Source organism: Schistocerca piceifrons, chromosome 4 (genome assembly GCF_021461385.2).
Source record: "Schistocerca piceifrons isolate TAMUIC-IGC-003096 chromosome 4, iqSchPice1.1, whole genome shotgun sequence".
Classification (NCBI taxonomy): Eukaryota; Metazoa; Arthropoda; class Insecta; order Orthoptera; family Acrididae; genus Schistocerca; species Schistocerca piceifrons.
In genome coordinates, this window is record NC_060141.1 from 790,694,509 (window position 1) to 790,710,621 (window position 16,113).

At 45.0% G+C, this 16,113-nt stretch overlaps 1 protein-coding gene across 1 annotated transcript in view; it reads right to left on the minus strand.

The window, feature by feature from the left end:
* Positions 1 to 4,672: 4,672 nt before the first annotated feature.
* Positions 4,673 to 16,113, minus strand: part of LOC124795125 (discoidin domain-containing receptor tyrosine kinase B-like) — a 275,212-nt gene continuing 263,771 nt past the window's right edge. The window contains exon 16 of the mRNA XM_047258988.1: positions 4,673 to 10,722. Within this exon, the coding sequence (XP_047114944.1) occupies positions 10,399 to 10,722 (324 nt within the window). The 3' untranslated portion in view covers positions 4,673 to 10,398. The remainder of the gene's footprint in view (positions 10,723 to 16,113) is intronic.

The following is a 16,113-nucleotide window of genomic DNA, read 5'->3' on the forward strand; positions in this document are numbered from 1 at the left end:
GTGCAGGTGCACCATCATGTTGATAACACATACGTTGACGCGTTTCCAGTGGGACATTATCGAGCAACGTTGGCAGATCATTCTGTAGAAACGCGATGTTTGCAGCTGTTTGGGCCCCTGCAATGAAGTGAGGACCAATGAGGTGGTCGCCAATGATTCCGCACCATACATTTACAGTCCACGGTCGCTGTCGCTCTACCTGTCTGAGCCAGCGAGGATTTTCCACGGACCAGTAATGCATGTTCCGTAGATTCACTGCTCCGTGGTTTGTGAAACCCGCTTCATCGGTAAACAGGTAGAACTGCAACGCATTCTCTGTTAATGCCCATTGACAGAATTGCACTCGATGATTAAAGTTATCACCATGTAATTGCTGATGTAGCGACACATGAAACGGGTGAAAGCGGTGACGATGCAGTATGCGCATGACACTACTTTGACTCAGTCCACCGGCTCTCGCAATGTCCCGTGTACTCATGTGTGAGTTCATGGCAACAGCAGCTAACACACCAACTGCACCCGCTTCTCCTGTGACGGGCCTGTTACGGACCCGTTTGCGTGCTACGACCACACCTGTTGCATACAGTTGGCGGTAGATGCTTTGCAATGTGCGGCACGTTGGATGCTCTCTGTCCGGGTACCGTTCTGCATACACCCTGCAGGCTTCAGCTGCATTTCGTCGACACTCGCCATAGATGAGTATCATCTCTGCCTTTTCAGAGTTCGAATACGCCATGGTCACAGTTCCTACAACACCACACTATCACATACGTCTGGTAACACGGTGTACTACAGTTGGTCTGCGTGCGGAGACGAATGCAGAATAACAATAGCAGCAAGCGCTACATGCGGACACTGCGACAGCTAGACCAAACCACAACAGTGCACTACAGCCACGCTCTTAAACACGGTCGTCATCGTAAATATGTCCCTGCAGATGCTGCTCGCCGACCGTGGCCCGTGTTTGTTACAACACGCAAATGAACGTCGGAGGTTTCAAGCGTCAAATTTAGGTTACAATATCTCCGGATGTAATTAACATTTTACAATGCAACAAACGGCACTAATTACGTATTTGTTTATATGTTCAGATGTGCTAACAAAACTAACGTGGTTCCATTTAAAAAAAAACGTAGGTTTGTGTTAAATAACATACTTCCGCGCATTTTTGTATGGTTTATATTAAAAAATTACACTAGCGCCTCTCCTCACGTTCGGTCTGTGGAATCGGTTCGTCAGTATTTGATGTGATTTACGAAATATATCCAACGGTAACGTTAGGTGACACACCCTGTACATATATATGACCTTGTGGATAACATCGGAAGTTCACTGAGGCCTTTCGCGGGTGATACTGTAGTATGTTTACAGGTTGTAACAATGAAAAATTGTACTGAAATGCAGGAGGATCTGCAACGAATTGACGCATGGTGCAGGAAATGGGAATTGAATCTCAATGTAGACAAGTGTAATGTGCTGCGAATACATGGAAAGAAAGATCCTTTATCATTGAACTTCAATATAGCAGGTCAGCAAATGGAAGCAGTTAATTCCATTAATTATCTGGGAGTAGGCATTAGGAGTGATTTAAAATGGAATGACCATATAAAATTAATCGACGGTAAAGCAGATTCCAGGCTGAGATCCATTGGAAGAATCCTAAGGAATTGGAGTCTGAAGGAAGTAGGTTACAGTACACTTGTTCGCTCACTGCTTGATTACTGCTTACCAGTGTGGGATCCGTACTAGATAGGGTTGATAGAAGAGATAGAGAAGATCCAACGAAGGGCAGCGCGCTTCGTTACAGGATCATTTAGTAATTGCGAAAGCGTCACAGAGATGATAGATAAACTGCAGTGGAAGACTCTGCAAGAGAGACGCTCAGTAGCTCGGTATGGGCTTTTGTTGAAGTTTCGTGAACATACTTTCACCGAGGAGTCAAGCAGTATATTGCTCCCTGCTACGTATATCTCGCGAAGAGACCATGAGGATAAAATCAGAGAGATTAAAGCTCACATAGAGGCATACCAACAATCTTTCTTTCCACGAACAATTCGAAACTGGAGCAGAAGAGAGAACCGATAGAGGTACTCAAGGTAGCCTCCGCCACACACCGTCAGGTGGCTTGCGGAGTATGTATGTAGATGTAGATGTCCGTTGGGGTACTGCGACGGAAACTGCCGTTAATGGGGAAAGGCTGCAGATGTCAGACACGAGCGCCTTTGATAACAAGACGACATTGCCTGCGGCGCCTCTTATGGGCTCGTGACGATATCGGTTGGGCCATAGACGAATGGAAAACTATGGCTTGGTCAGACGAGTCCCGACTTGAGTTGGTACCAGCTGATGGTAGGGTACGAGTGTGGCACATACCCCACGAAGCCATGGATCCAAGTTGTCCACAGGGCACTGTGCAAGCTGGTGGTGCCTCCATAATAGTGCGGGGTGTGTTTACATGGAATGGAAATGATTATGTTCAGCTACTAGGAACCATCTGCAGCGGAACGATGATGGAATTTTTATGGGTGACAATGTGCCATGTCAACAGGCAACAATTGTTCGCAATTAGTTGTTTGGAGAACACTGGACGGTTAGAGCGGATGATTTGGCCACCCAGATCACCCCCTATGAATCCCATCGAACATTTATGGAACATTGTCGAGAGGTCAGTTCGTGCACAAAATCCTGCACCGACAACACTTTGGCAATTAAGGGCGACTATAGAGGCAGCGTGGCTCAATAATTCATCTTCCAACGACATGTTGAGTTCGTACCACTTTGAGTTGCTACACTACGCTGGGCAAAAGGAGATCCGACAAGATATTTGGAGGTATTCTATGACTTCTGGCACCTCAGAATACTACAGCCTCCCGCATATCGCTCCTACAGTGATGACAAAGAATATGTTAAATTAATCACAGCCTGCACAGAAGCATTTAAGAAGTCAATTTTCTCGGACTCCGTATGGAAATAATCTCTAACACCATGTGGTGCAACGAGAAGTACCCTCTGCCAGAGCCCACCCGGCTAGCCACGCTTCCCGAGCGGGAAGGCGTGCTGGTCCCCGGCACGAAACGGCACAGTGGATTAGTGTCGAGGTCCGGTATGCCGGCCAGATTGTGGATGGTTTTGAAGGCGGTTTTCCATCTGCCTTGGTGAATGCGGGCTGGTTCTACTTACCCCGCCTCGGTTACAATATGTCGGCGATTGCTGCTCAAACAGTGTTTGCACCTACACGTACACCATACTTACTCTATCACCCATACATTTGGGGTTACACTCGTCTGGTACGGGATGTGGGGGTTGGGGGGTGGATGGTCCACTGGGAGACGAACCGCACAATAACCATGAGTTTAGTGTCGGGCGGCGGTGGTGTGGGTGGACTGCCATGGACTGTTATGGTGTTGTGAACCACTGAGGGCTACGGCGGGGCGAAGCCTCTCCGTGGTTTCTAGGTCCCCGGTTCAATACACAATACACACACACACACACACACACACACACACACACACCCTCTGCCACGAACGTTAGGGTAGTACAGATGTAAACAGCAATGCAGAAGTAGACGTATGATGCATGAGGAACTGCGTAAGGAGGTGCAAACACGGCACTGCTACGGTGACCTTAAAGCAGCCAGTCACAGTCCAAGTTTCGGGACATACGGCGATGGTCGGAGCTCGAAACACAAAACTCGATATCACTGTCCAGCAAGGGTAGCATCTAATGGCTCTCGATCTTCCACCATAATCGAGTCCATCAACATGAGGTGGCAAATAAGAGGTAGCCAAAGAGGTGGAAACGTGGGTTCTACTATGCCAAGACTGCTTGGTAGCTACAACAGGAAAACACAATTAATTAGCAGGAGTACAAAATTAGAAAGTATTTATTACTTAACTTTGCTGTAGTCCATGATCAGTTGGTTGAGAATTACAGAGGACGCGACTAGAATAAGCGTCTCTGGAATGACATAATTTACAAGTCACAAACCTTGCAGTGACGAATTAATCTCTTGAATGTCGGATCCAGTGAATTTAAAGACTAACTAGGAACGGAGCTACAAAGATCTGATGGCAGAAATGACTGAGCTGCAGACGGTTACTAACATCGGTGTTGGCTGACCACTGAGCGTGGCTAAGAATTGCAGACTGGCACAACTGCACTTCTCTCCTGCTGCACATGAAGTGGCCTAGCGGCGCTTCACTGCGAGCATACGTACTGCGACTGGCTGTGTACTCTTTGGCTAGCACAGCCGTTCTTCCGTTCCATTTATGGCGAGAATCGCATCCGGCGGATCGATTTCTCAGGCGGCGGTGTGGTCGTCTGACTGACGACATCACAGTATGGAGCAGTACGCCGAGCACCGATGGTGCAGGCTAAATGGGCCGGTAAAATACGGTGGGTGTGCTTTATCATCGGTTGTTCATGTCGGCGAGCAACGAGCAGCTCGGTGACAGGATAAAAATTTGACGCCCACTTATAGTAACTTTAAAAATGTTAAGAAATATTCTGAGTGAATTCAGAAACTTAAGAAATATACACACTCTGATTGGCGTAACCTTGATGTCCACTGATTATGAGCTAATTCAAAAGGATTCTGTTTAAAGGGTGTATTATTGCTTAGATGAAAGACAACAGTTTTTTTTCTTGTAGAAAGCGATATTTAACTCATTTATGACTTTATTTTCCTATTGTTTGTGAACAGTGTGATAACAAAACAGTTTATCTTTTTATGACAGCGTATCTATTCACTCAACATAATTTGTGCTTATATTTTAATCAGACAAGAAATAAGTTTATTTAGTGTTGTACGATAAACCGTTACCTGCATGCAATGTCTCAACACTTTCCGACAGTCTCTTGGTTACTAGGAAGTCTTTGAGAGATTTCGCGTCCTTTGAGGTAGAAACCAAAAGTTAAACATGTGGCATACAATGTTACCAATTCAACAAGCTGTTGAGTGCCACATTATTAACATGATACAGGTTTCCACAGTTCTAAAAGGTAACGCAACATTAGATACAACACGTAATATAATTGAAATATCGTGAAAAGTCCCACTTTTCACTATGATACAGCTGCAAAAGTAACATTTCGTATTTCCATGTAATTAATATTATTCACTCTAAAACCTTTAACATCGTTGTTTATCTATATAATAGATACGTATTTTATGAGTTCCATTTTTCAGGCTCGCTATTAAAAATACTATTCACTGTGCATATATGAAGAAATTGCTACAAATTTATAATGATTCTCCACTACCAACATTGCACCACACTTCGATTTGCTACGCAACAGCACCTCAGCTTTACTGTTTGCTGACGATGCTCACGGAAATGAAAAACAAAGATGAGCTTTATAAACATATTCAACCTTTGTTTCCTGTGAAATTTTGAAAAGAAAATTCCGAAAATATTTGTACTTTCTCACTATCCTCCTTGTAAGTTTATTACTGCCACCCATGATTGAGGAAACACTTGAAACCAGTCGTCGCATTAGACTTGAATACACGGTAATGGAGAGTTGTCAGAACATAAAGAAGTGAGTTTAAGAGATTGGAAGAGGCCTGTCACTGTAAAGTTATTTCAAGTCAGTGACGTTGACGGCACGCAACGATGCGGTACGTACGTAAATTTAAAAGCTGTCTCAAGCAGAAAATGCTGATATCAAGTAACTGGTTTATCCGTTAAAATGTTATTGAAATGAACGCAACATTTCAGTAACTAAAAAGAACAAATTCCGTTTTGATCCAATACAGTGTGGTCTTAAATGAAAAAAAAAAAACATAAGCAGCAGTATGGGTCGAAACGAGGAATGGGAAACTGAGGAGTGATCCAAGACTCCATCCAACAGAATAGGGGAGGTGTCTGTTGGGCGACAACATGTATAAACAAAATGCGCAGAAACGGATGGGGTGGGGGCCGTAGCTACAAAGTAGTGCATACATATTTTGTCATTACAGCTACTGTCTGTTTGCAAATAATGTCAACATTTTTTATGGTAGGACTCATACTTCGGCAACACATGAATATGGAAAACATAAAATAGTGACATGAGGTAACAAGAAAATATGAGGTTAATACTTTTTAAAGGAAACGGTAATTTTTCCAACTTTAGCAATGTTTGTATCTGTAATTGTAGAAAATATAGTGATCCAAGTGAAAGGGACCAGGAGAAAATAATTCATGAAAGAATACTTGACAGTAGACTATGCTCTAACAAAGAATGACAATCGTTTCTGAGGCCACAGGAGAGCCAGTTTGCAATACTGGTACCATGGTTTAATGGTTCCATCTTGGGAAAGTGTTAATTTCTCATACTTTTGTAAGTAATAGTGACGGCAGTAGTAGTGACAGATGTTACACATATTATTCTTCATATTTACACTCGTCTCTACTAGATATTTACAATATATTACAAAATAAACTTCTTCATACAACCAGTACAATTTTCTACAATGCATTATCAATAAATACTTCATTACAACCCTACATTTACCGTGAAAGTTTAAACATTTATCAGCTCATATTGCCACTGATTACATCGCTCTGAGGACTATATCTGTATAACGTGTAGTTTTATGTTTAGTTATTGCGTCTGAAAATTACAAGTAACGACAGGTTTGTCGTTTCATAACTAGAATACTCTTTGGCCTAATAATTCAAACAAGCAATATTTACAGAAAGGCGTCAGTAACAAAATACAAAAGCCACTGAAACGAAAAACCAGACATCTGCACGGCAAAAATTAATTAAGTTGAAAACTTGAAAGCCCTCCGAAATCGGTAGATGAGTTTCGTAGTAGGCCATACCCGAAGTTAACAAAAATTGTGTTGTACAGTGCACACATTAGGTTCAAAGTTGCAATAAAATTTTAGTGAAGCAAGCAAACCTACAAAATATTAAAACGGAATGGAGCATTCACACAATGCTGTCTGAGGCGATATTTGCACTTATTAGATATTACGGTTAAGTTGTCCAGCACCTGTCGAGAGGCGTATAACTCGCCAATGTTACTAAACTAAGGCAGCTGTCGCTTTGTTACAGGGTTTCCTTTTTCCGTGATATTTCGGTTGCGTGAGAGCCTTCTCCTACGGATCCATCTTTTATCATGATTCGAAAAAGGTTGTTGCAGGAACTAGTAAGCAGAATTGCTGTTTTCTCTCGGAGCGAGTAATCAATATGTGTCAAAAATCGTCTGAAAACTACTTCTGTTCCCCTTTATTGTCCTACCCACCATACATCAGCATCCTTACGTTCTGTAACATGTTTGATTTGCTCTACTTGTTCTCTAACATTCCCCAGGCTATCCAAACACCTATTACGCCCCACCAGTTCTGTCTCTCCCACCCCTTCTATAACACTTTGTTCCTCCTACAATGGTTCATCATGTCCCCTATCCATTTCCGAGTCTGTGTATTTGTCAGTCTCCAGCTCTACCTGTACGTCTCTCTCAGCTTTCATTCGCCTATTCATTCTGTTCCTCTCATTTCCTTTCATCTTCTTGTACCTTTACACCGTAATCTGTAGGAAATGTTAAGGCAAATAAAGACATGTCCTCGTCTGCAGCCTCTCGATTGAGGTCTGTGTGATCATTTGTATTCCTAATGCGCACAAATCACTGTGTCACAATCGACATAAAAGTTTCTGAGTATGGTACCGCGTCATAATGTATAAAACTACTGCTGCTGGAGAAAAACCAACGTTTCGACCACGGTTGCAGCGGCCTTCTTCTGGGTCTAATGTCACAATCATTTTAAGAAAATGATTTTCCCCACCAGTCTTATACAAAATTATCTTGTATGACACTCCAGTGGATCTTAGTGGAAGCAACAAAAATACTAATCTTTGATGTCACTAGGCATAGTACAATGATAATTATGAATTGAGTACCTTAATATTCCTGTTACAAGGAAGCTGGAAGGTTTTATTCCCAGAAAGCGTCACGCTTGGATGAAGACATTCTTTCCTATCTTCTTTATGCGTGATGTGAATCAGGTATCAGATTTAAGTGATAAATAAGAGATAACGTCTAAGGACATCCAGATTAATCATAGGTAGAGGAAAATGATGTGGCGGACATCGCAATACTATGTTTTTCCCCAAATTTCTAGAGAAGAGACGTTATTTTAAAGTGAGTAGTTATTATTGTTCGAGAAAATATTCCCATAAAACGAGAAAAGATTCTTGATATTGTTCCACGGATTCTGGTTTTCATTTGAATGACCTTTGTATTTACATACTTACTGACGCAATTGACGAAATAAACTGCCTTTTCCTAACATTCACAAATTATCAATTTCATAACCATTTGTGAATTATTTACCACGTATTCACTATTTAGGCCAGTCTGAAACTGTTATATTTCCTATTCACAAATAATTTACAAATCAAAAGCACTTATCATAAATATATTCAAATACGAATTCACTCTTCAAGCTACGAAGAAGACTTATTGCTAAAACCTAAAGAACAAAATAATATTTTCACTTCTGTGTAATAAAGAAAGCGTCCGAATGCAAAGTGTTAAGTAGAAAGCAGCAATACAGCTCAAATATTAATGACTGGGAATATATTAGAGAGTTAAATGATGATAATGGCACTCGTTTGCCTTGAATGAAAATAGAATCGAAGGTAATCTTGAATGAAACGAAATCAACGAAGGTAATCTTGAACGTAACGAAATCAACGAATCCTGGGAGAATAATCTTCTAGCGATGCGTGTCTTCCAGGACAGATCAGTGAAAGAAAAGAGTAACGATTTCAGAGATGGTTGCCAGCAGGTACTCGATATAAATACGGAGGATGGAAAGGAATACTAACAAATTGAAGTTTCTCTACAGAACAGGAAATTCTACTGCCGAGGTACATGTTTAAACAGGAGCATTTCAAATGTTAACCTGAAAGTGAACAGTATTTGTTTTCAGAGCGTGTTGAAGTACAGAAGCGGCATATCGTATCGATAACTGATAACATTGGTCCTCTAACAACACTAAAAACAACAAGAAGAGAATACTGCTCTTTAAAAGGCGACATTCTCATACATGAGTTTCCTAAGAGAAGTGCAATCTGATAACTAGTATTATTTTATCACAGATAATTGTTAATGTCATCACTGATTGTTTAAATTCTTGAAACCTAAAGCGTTATAATTTAATTTTCATATTCACGAGTCAAAGTAAGATCAATACATAATTTAACAAAATACTCACAGACTGATTTACTTAAGTTAATGACTAAAAGTAGAATTTAATGTATGCTTTGGTTAGGACAGGAAAAGTAGGTACCAATGCAAAATTCACAGTTAATTTCGAGATGAAATGAACGGAATACAGGTCAGAAAGAAGACTGAAGTTTCTGAACAGTCTACTGTAAGCGACAAGAAGACTCATTTGCATCTCTTGTGCTAAAGTGGTGAATGGTTTACCGTAAAGTATACTGGTTTTAAGTTTGGTTTCCACACAAACTCCTCCAGATGAATGAGTGAATGCAAACATTACAGCTCTTTCTACAACCAGTCTCTTCGGATTTCGGCGTTCCAAGATCAAACAGTCTTGTCTTAGCAAACAAGTTATAAAAGCAATTGCCGTTACGGGAAATAAAATCATCGGAGAAGTTACCGATAAGCATCGAATGGTTATGTATAAAAGTCCTCTTCTTTCAAGTACTGCTGCTATTTTTCTCAATGCATTTACGCTGCTACTTATTATCTGGTGATAATTATGAGAGGAGTCAGATTACAGTGGTCGTGAGATAATTTTTCGCCCGTTTTCACGGCCTGAAACAAGTGTTACATTTTGAATATATCTTAACATCACTATGTGGTGACCGAGTAGAAGGGATTACTCTTCGTCACTAGTAAAAAAAGATATGTGCATGTAGTGAGTGAGCTACTACCGAAAAGTTACGAGGATTACCTTCAGCGCAAGCAATTCCCATAATTCAAGGGATTCCAAATCTCTTTGTGAGTCCATTAGTATTAAAGTTTTCGTCCATACTTCTTCACAATGGAGAGGTGTAAGTGTTGTTGTTTCAGGGATTCTTTGATTAAAAATTTCTCTTCGGTAGAACGCGAAAGTAACACCGAAAAACTGATGAAAAGTTGCCAGATAACAAGTGACAAGAAATTTAAAGAATCACCACATATAGACAGTGAGAACATGTGATACACTGTATATTGGGTCTGGAGTAATCATTCAGCTCCGTACATCGATTCAAAACAAGAAAATAATCGATGGCTCAGGTCTGTCCACAGTGGGAAGCAGGAGTTCCTCAAACTTTTAGGCAGCATCTCGTATCACAGCGAGTCCAGATCTCCAGAAGAAGCACCCGAATGTAGGTCGTACAAAATGACAGCTGCGCACGAGCGTCCACAGCACTAGCAGGCGAGGCGAGGCGATCAGGAGGCGGCGCGGGGCACGTAGCCCAGCGTCTTGCGCTGCAGGAAGAGGTGGATCTCGCGGAAGGAGGGCCGGTGGGCGGCGTGCCGGCGGCGGCACTCGTCCAGCAGGTCCAGCACGTCGCTCGAGCAGCGCGGGGGCGGCGCCAGCGGCAGCGGCAGCGCGCACCCGTCCACGTCGCTGTCGTCGTCGCCGAGGCGCGCCAGCTCGGCCAGCACCTGCGCGTCCGACAGCGGCTCCAGCGGCCGCCGGCGCGCCAGGGTCAGCACCTCCCACAGCGTCACGCCGAACGACCACACGTCGCTCTTGGTCGTGTACTGGCCCTGCGTGACAGCACAACGAGCGCCGGTAAGCCTTCCGTATCGCTACGCGCAGAGCGCACGCATGGAAGTAGCGTTCTTAGAATGCGGAATATTCACTAGAGGTGCGCCACAGGGATCGATATCCGGTCCCCTCCTGTTCCTGTCATATACACTACTGGCCATTAAAATTGCAACACGAAGAAGAAATGCAGATGATAAACGGGTATTCATTGGACAAACATACTAGAACTGACATGTGATTACATTTTCACGCAATTTGGGCGCATAGATCCTGAAAAATCAGAACCCAGAACAATAATAACGTCCTTGATACGCCTGGGCATTGAGTCAAACAGAGCTTGGATGTCGTGTACAGGCACAGCTGCCCATGCAGCTTCAACACGATACCACATTTCATCAACAGTAGTGACTAGCGTATTGTGATGAGCCAGTGGCTCGGCCACCATTGACCAGACGTTTTCAATCGGTGAGAGATCTGGATAATGTGCTGGCCAGGGCAGCAGTCGAACATTTTCTGTATCCATAAAGGCCCGTACAGGACCTGCAACAAGCGGTCGTGCATTATCCTGCTGAAATGTAGGGTTTTGCAGGGATCGAATGAAGGGTAGAGCCACGCGCCGTAACACATCTGAAATGTAACGTCCACTGTTCAAAGTGCCGCCAATGCCAACAAGAGGTGACCGAGACGTGTAACCAATGGCACCCCATACCATCACGCCGGGTGATACGCCAGTACGGCGATGACTAATACACGCTTCCAATGTGCGTTCACCGCGACGTCGCCAAACACGGATGCGACCATTAAAAATGGTTCAAATGGCTCTGAGCACTATGGGACTCAACTGCTGAGGTCATTAGTCCCCTAGAACTTAGAACTAGTTAAACCTAACTAACCTAAGGACATCACAAACATCCATGCCCGAGGCAGGATTTGAACCTGCGACCGTAGCGGTCTTGCGGTTCCTGACTGCAGCGCCTTTAACCGCACGGCCACTTCGGCCGGCGATGCGATGCTGTAAACAGAACCATGATTCATCCGAGAAAATGACGTTTTGCCATTCGTGCACCCAGGTTCGTCGTTGAGTACACCATCGCAGGCGCTCCTGTCTGTGATTCACCGTCAAGGGTAACCGCAGCCATGGTCTCCGAGCTGATAGTCCATGATGCTGTAAACGTCGTCGACCTGTTCGTGCAGATGGTTGTTGTCTTGTAAACGTCCCCATCTGTTGAATCAGGGAACGATACGTGGCTGCGCGGTCCGTTATAGCCACGCGGATAAGATGCCTGTCATCTCGACTGCTAGTGATACGAGGCCGTTGGTATCCAGCACAGCGTTCCGTATTACCCTACTGAACTCATCGATTCCATATTCTGCTAACAGTCACTGGATCTCGACCAACGCGAGCAGCACTATCGTGATACGACAAACCGCAATCGCGATAGGCTACAATCCGACCTTTATCAAAGTCGGAAACGTGATGGTACGCATTTCTCCTCCTTGCACGGGGCATCACAACAACGTTTCACCAGGGAACGCCGGTCAACTGCTGTTTGTGTATGAGAAATCGGTTGGAAACTTTCCTCATGTCAGCAGGTTGTAGGTGTCGCCACCGGCGGCAACCTTGTGTGAATGCTCTGAGAAGCTAATCATTTGCACATACCAGCATCTTCTTCCTGTCGGTTAAATATCGCGTCTGTAGCACGTCATCTTCGTGGTGTAGCTACACTCCTGGAAATGGAAAAAAGAACACATTGACACCGGTGTGTCAGACCCACCATACTTGCTCCGGACACTGCGAGAGGGCTGTACCAGCAATGATCACACGCACGGCACAGCGGACACACCAGGAACCGCGGTGTTGGCCGTCGAATAGCGCTAGCTGCGCAGCATTTGTGCACCGCCGCCGTCAGTGTCAGCCAGCTGCCGTGGCATACGGAGCTCCATCGCAGTCTTCAACACTGGTAGCATGCCGCGACAGCGTGGACGTGAACCGTATGTGCAGTTGACGGACTTTGAGGGAGGGCGTATAGTGGGCATCCGGGAGGCCGGGTGGACGTACCGCCGAATTGCTCAACACGTGGGGCGTGAGGTCTCCACAGTACATCGATGTTGTCGCCAGTGGTCGGCGGAAGGTGCACGTGCCCGTCGACCTGGGACCGGACCGCAGCGACGCACGGATGCACGCCAAGACCGTAGGATCCTACCCAGTCCCGTAGGGGACCGCACCGCCACTTCCCAGCAAATTAGGGACACTGTTGCTCCTGGGGTATCGGCGAGGACCATTCGCAACCATCTCCATAAAGCTGGGCTACTGTCCCACACGCCGTTAGCCCGTCTTCCGCTCACGCCCCAACATCGTGCAGCCCGCCTCCAGCGGTGTCGCGACAGGCGTGAATGGAGGGACGAATGGAGACGTGTCGTCTTCAGCGATGAGAGTCGCTTCTGCCTTGGTGCCAATGATGGTCGTATGCGTGTTTGGCGCCGTGCAGGTGAGCGCCACAATCAGGACTGCATACGACCGAGGCACACAGGGCCAACACCGGGCATCATGGTGTGGGGAGCGATCTCCTACACTGGCCGTACACCACTGGTGATCGTCGAGGGGACACTGAATAGTGCACGGTACATCCAAACCGTCATCGAACCCATCGTTCTACCATTCCTAGACCGGCAAGGGAACTTGCTGTTCCAACAGGACAATGCACGTCCGCATGTATCCCGTGCCACCCAACGTGCTCTAGAAGGTGTAAGTCAACTACCCTGGCCAGCAAGATCTCCGGATCTGTCCCCCATTGAGCATGTTTGGGACTGGATGAAGCGTCGTCTCACGCGGTCTGCACGTCCAGCACGAACGCTGGTCCAACTGAGGCGCCAGGTGGAAATGGCATGGCAAGCCGTTCCACAGGACTACATCCAGCATCTCTACGATCGTCTCCATGGGAGAATAGCAGCCTGCATTGCTGCGAAAGGTGGATATACACTGTACTAGTGCCGACATTGTGCATGCTCTGTTGCCTGTGTCTATGTGCCTGTGGTTCAGTCAGTGTGATCATGTGATGTATCTGACCCCAGGAATGTGTCAATAAAGTTTCCCCTTCCTGGGACAATGAATTCACGGTGTTCTTATTTCAATTTCCAGGAGTGTATTTTAGTGGCCAGTAGTGTACATGGTGTTTGACTGCAGGCAAAACAAGCAAGTAACCATAATAAACATAGACCCAGAAACCAATGGTTTCCTCGGTATTGCCGCATTACCTACCTGGCTGACGTGTTGGTGCTGCGTTTACCTTCATTTCCTGCAATATAAGGTATTCGACTATTTGCACGATACTCCTCATGTGAAAGTAAGAATATGTGGTACATGCATGATGGTGCACAGGTACACTTCCAGGCGTGTGTACGGCACTACGTAGTACGAATCTTCGACAACAAGAGTACTGGTCGAGCTTCGCCAATGCCGTGGCCTGCAAGTTCTCTTACTTGAAAAGCGTTGGATTTTATTTTACTAGAATATTATTCAGCTTTGATGAATTCCAGGACTGCTGACCGTGTCGATGAGCTCCAAGTATGGATTCTTGATGGTTTGTCAGCGTATTTGGAACTGGCCTGAGGGTTTTTTAACGTGTACGGGTGTTGATGAGACGATGTGCTGAATGTTGCCTCCACAAGAATAGTGGAGATATGAAGCACTTGTTTTTGTGCGTTTGTCCTCGACTGCACACCTGCACTTTTGGTCCTCAGGGAGTCTGTTATAATTTCATGGATGTTCATGTATTCAGTTTTAATGCATCATGTCAGGTAAAACATTAGTTCTCGTATTGGTTATTTACAGTATTTGCTTGTTTCATTTCGACCCCTTCAATTGTACCTGTCTACATCTACATACATGCTTAGCAAGCAACCGAATGATGCATTAAGCGAACGGGGCGGCGGAATTCCTAGGACCGCTAGCAGTCATTTCCTTTCCTGTTCCTCGCAGAAACAGAGAGAGGGAAAAGGACTCTCTGTATGCCTCCTTAAGAGCCCTGGTCTTTGAGTTCCTTATGCGAAATACACGTTGGCGACATCAGAATACGTCTGCAGCCCGCTTAAAATGCCGATTCCCAATTTCTCTCAATAGAGGTCCGAGAAAAGAACATCGACTTCCCTCTATGGATTCTGACCTGAGTTCACAAAGGACCTCCGTTATATTCGCGTGTTGATCTAATCCACCCGTGACATATCTAGCAGCCCGCCTCTGAACTGCTTCGATGTCTTCCTTTAATCCGTCCTTGCGGGGACACCTAACACTCAACCAGTCATGAATGGGTCGCACTAGTGTTCTATATGTGGTCTCCTTAGCAGATGATCGATACTTTCCTAAAATTCTCCCAATAAACCGAAGCGATTATTCATATTCAAACCATCGCTCTTACTTGCCTGTTCGATTTTATACTGCTACCTCTAATAACATAAATAGTACAAACACTCTATCATAGATCCAAGAAACACAAACAGTTCTCTTTGTTGACGATGCAAGTATTACACTGAAGCCCCAAAGAAACTCGTATAGACATGTGTATTCAAATACAGAGATATGTAAACAACCAGAATACCGCTCTAATGTCGGCAATGCCCATATAAGACAACAAGTGTCTGGCGCAGTTGTTAGATCGGTTACTGCTGCTACAATAGCAGGTGATTAAGATTTAAGTGAGCCTGAACGTGGTGTTACTGTCGGCGCACGAGCGATGGGTCACAGCATCTGCGAGGTAGTGATGAAGAGAGGATTTTCTCGTGCGACCATGTCACTACTGTACCGTGAATCCGGTAAAACAGCAAATGTCCCACATCACTGCGGGCGGAAAAAGTTCCTGGAAGAACGGGACCAACGACAACTGAAGAGAATCGTTCAACGTGACAGAAGTGCAAACCTTCCGCAAATTGCTGCAGATTTCAATGATGGGCCATCAACAAGTGTCAGCGTGCTAACCATTGACGAAACATTATCGATATGGTTTGTTGGAGACGAAGGCCCACTCGTATACCCTTCATGACTGCACGGCACAAAGCTTTACGCATCGCCTGGGCCCGCAGCACCGACAGTGGACTGTTGATGAGTGGAAACATCTTGCCTGGTTGGACGCGCCTCGTTTCAAATTGTATCGAGCAGATGGACGTGTACAGGTGTGGAGACAGCTTCATGTCAGCAGGGGAATGTTCAAGTTGGTGGTGTCTCTGTAATGGTGTTGAGCGTGTACACTTGGAGTGGTATGGGACTCCTGATAGGTCTAGATACGACTCTGACAGGTGACACGTACGCAAGCATCCTGACTGATCACCTGCGTCTATTTATGTCCATTGTGCATTCCGATGGGCTTGGGCAATTCCAGCAGGACACGCCAGGAAAG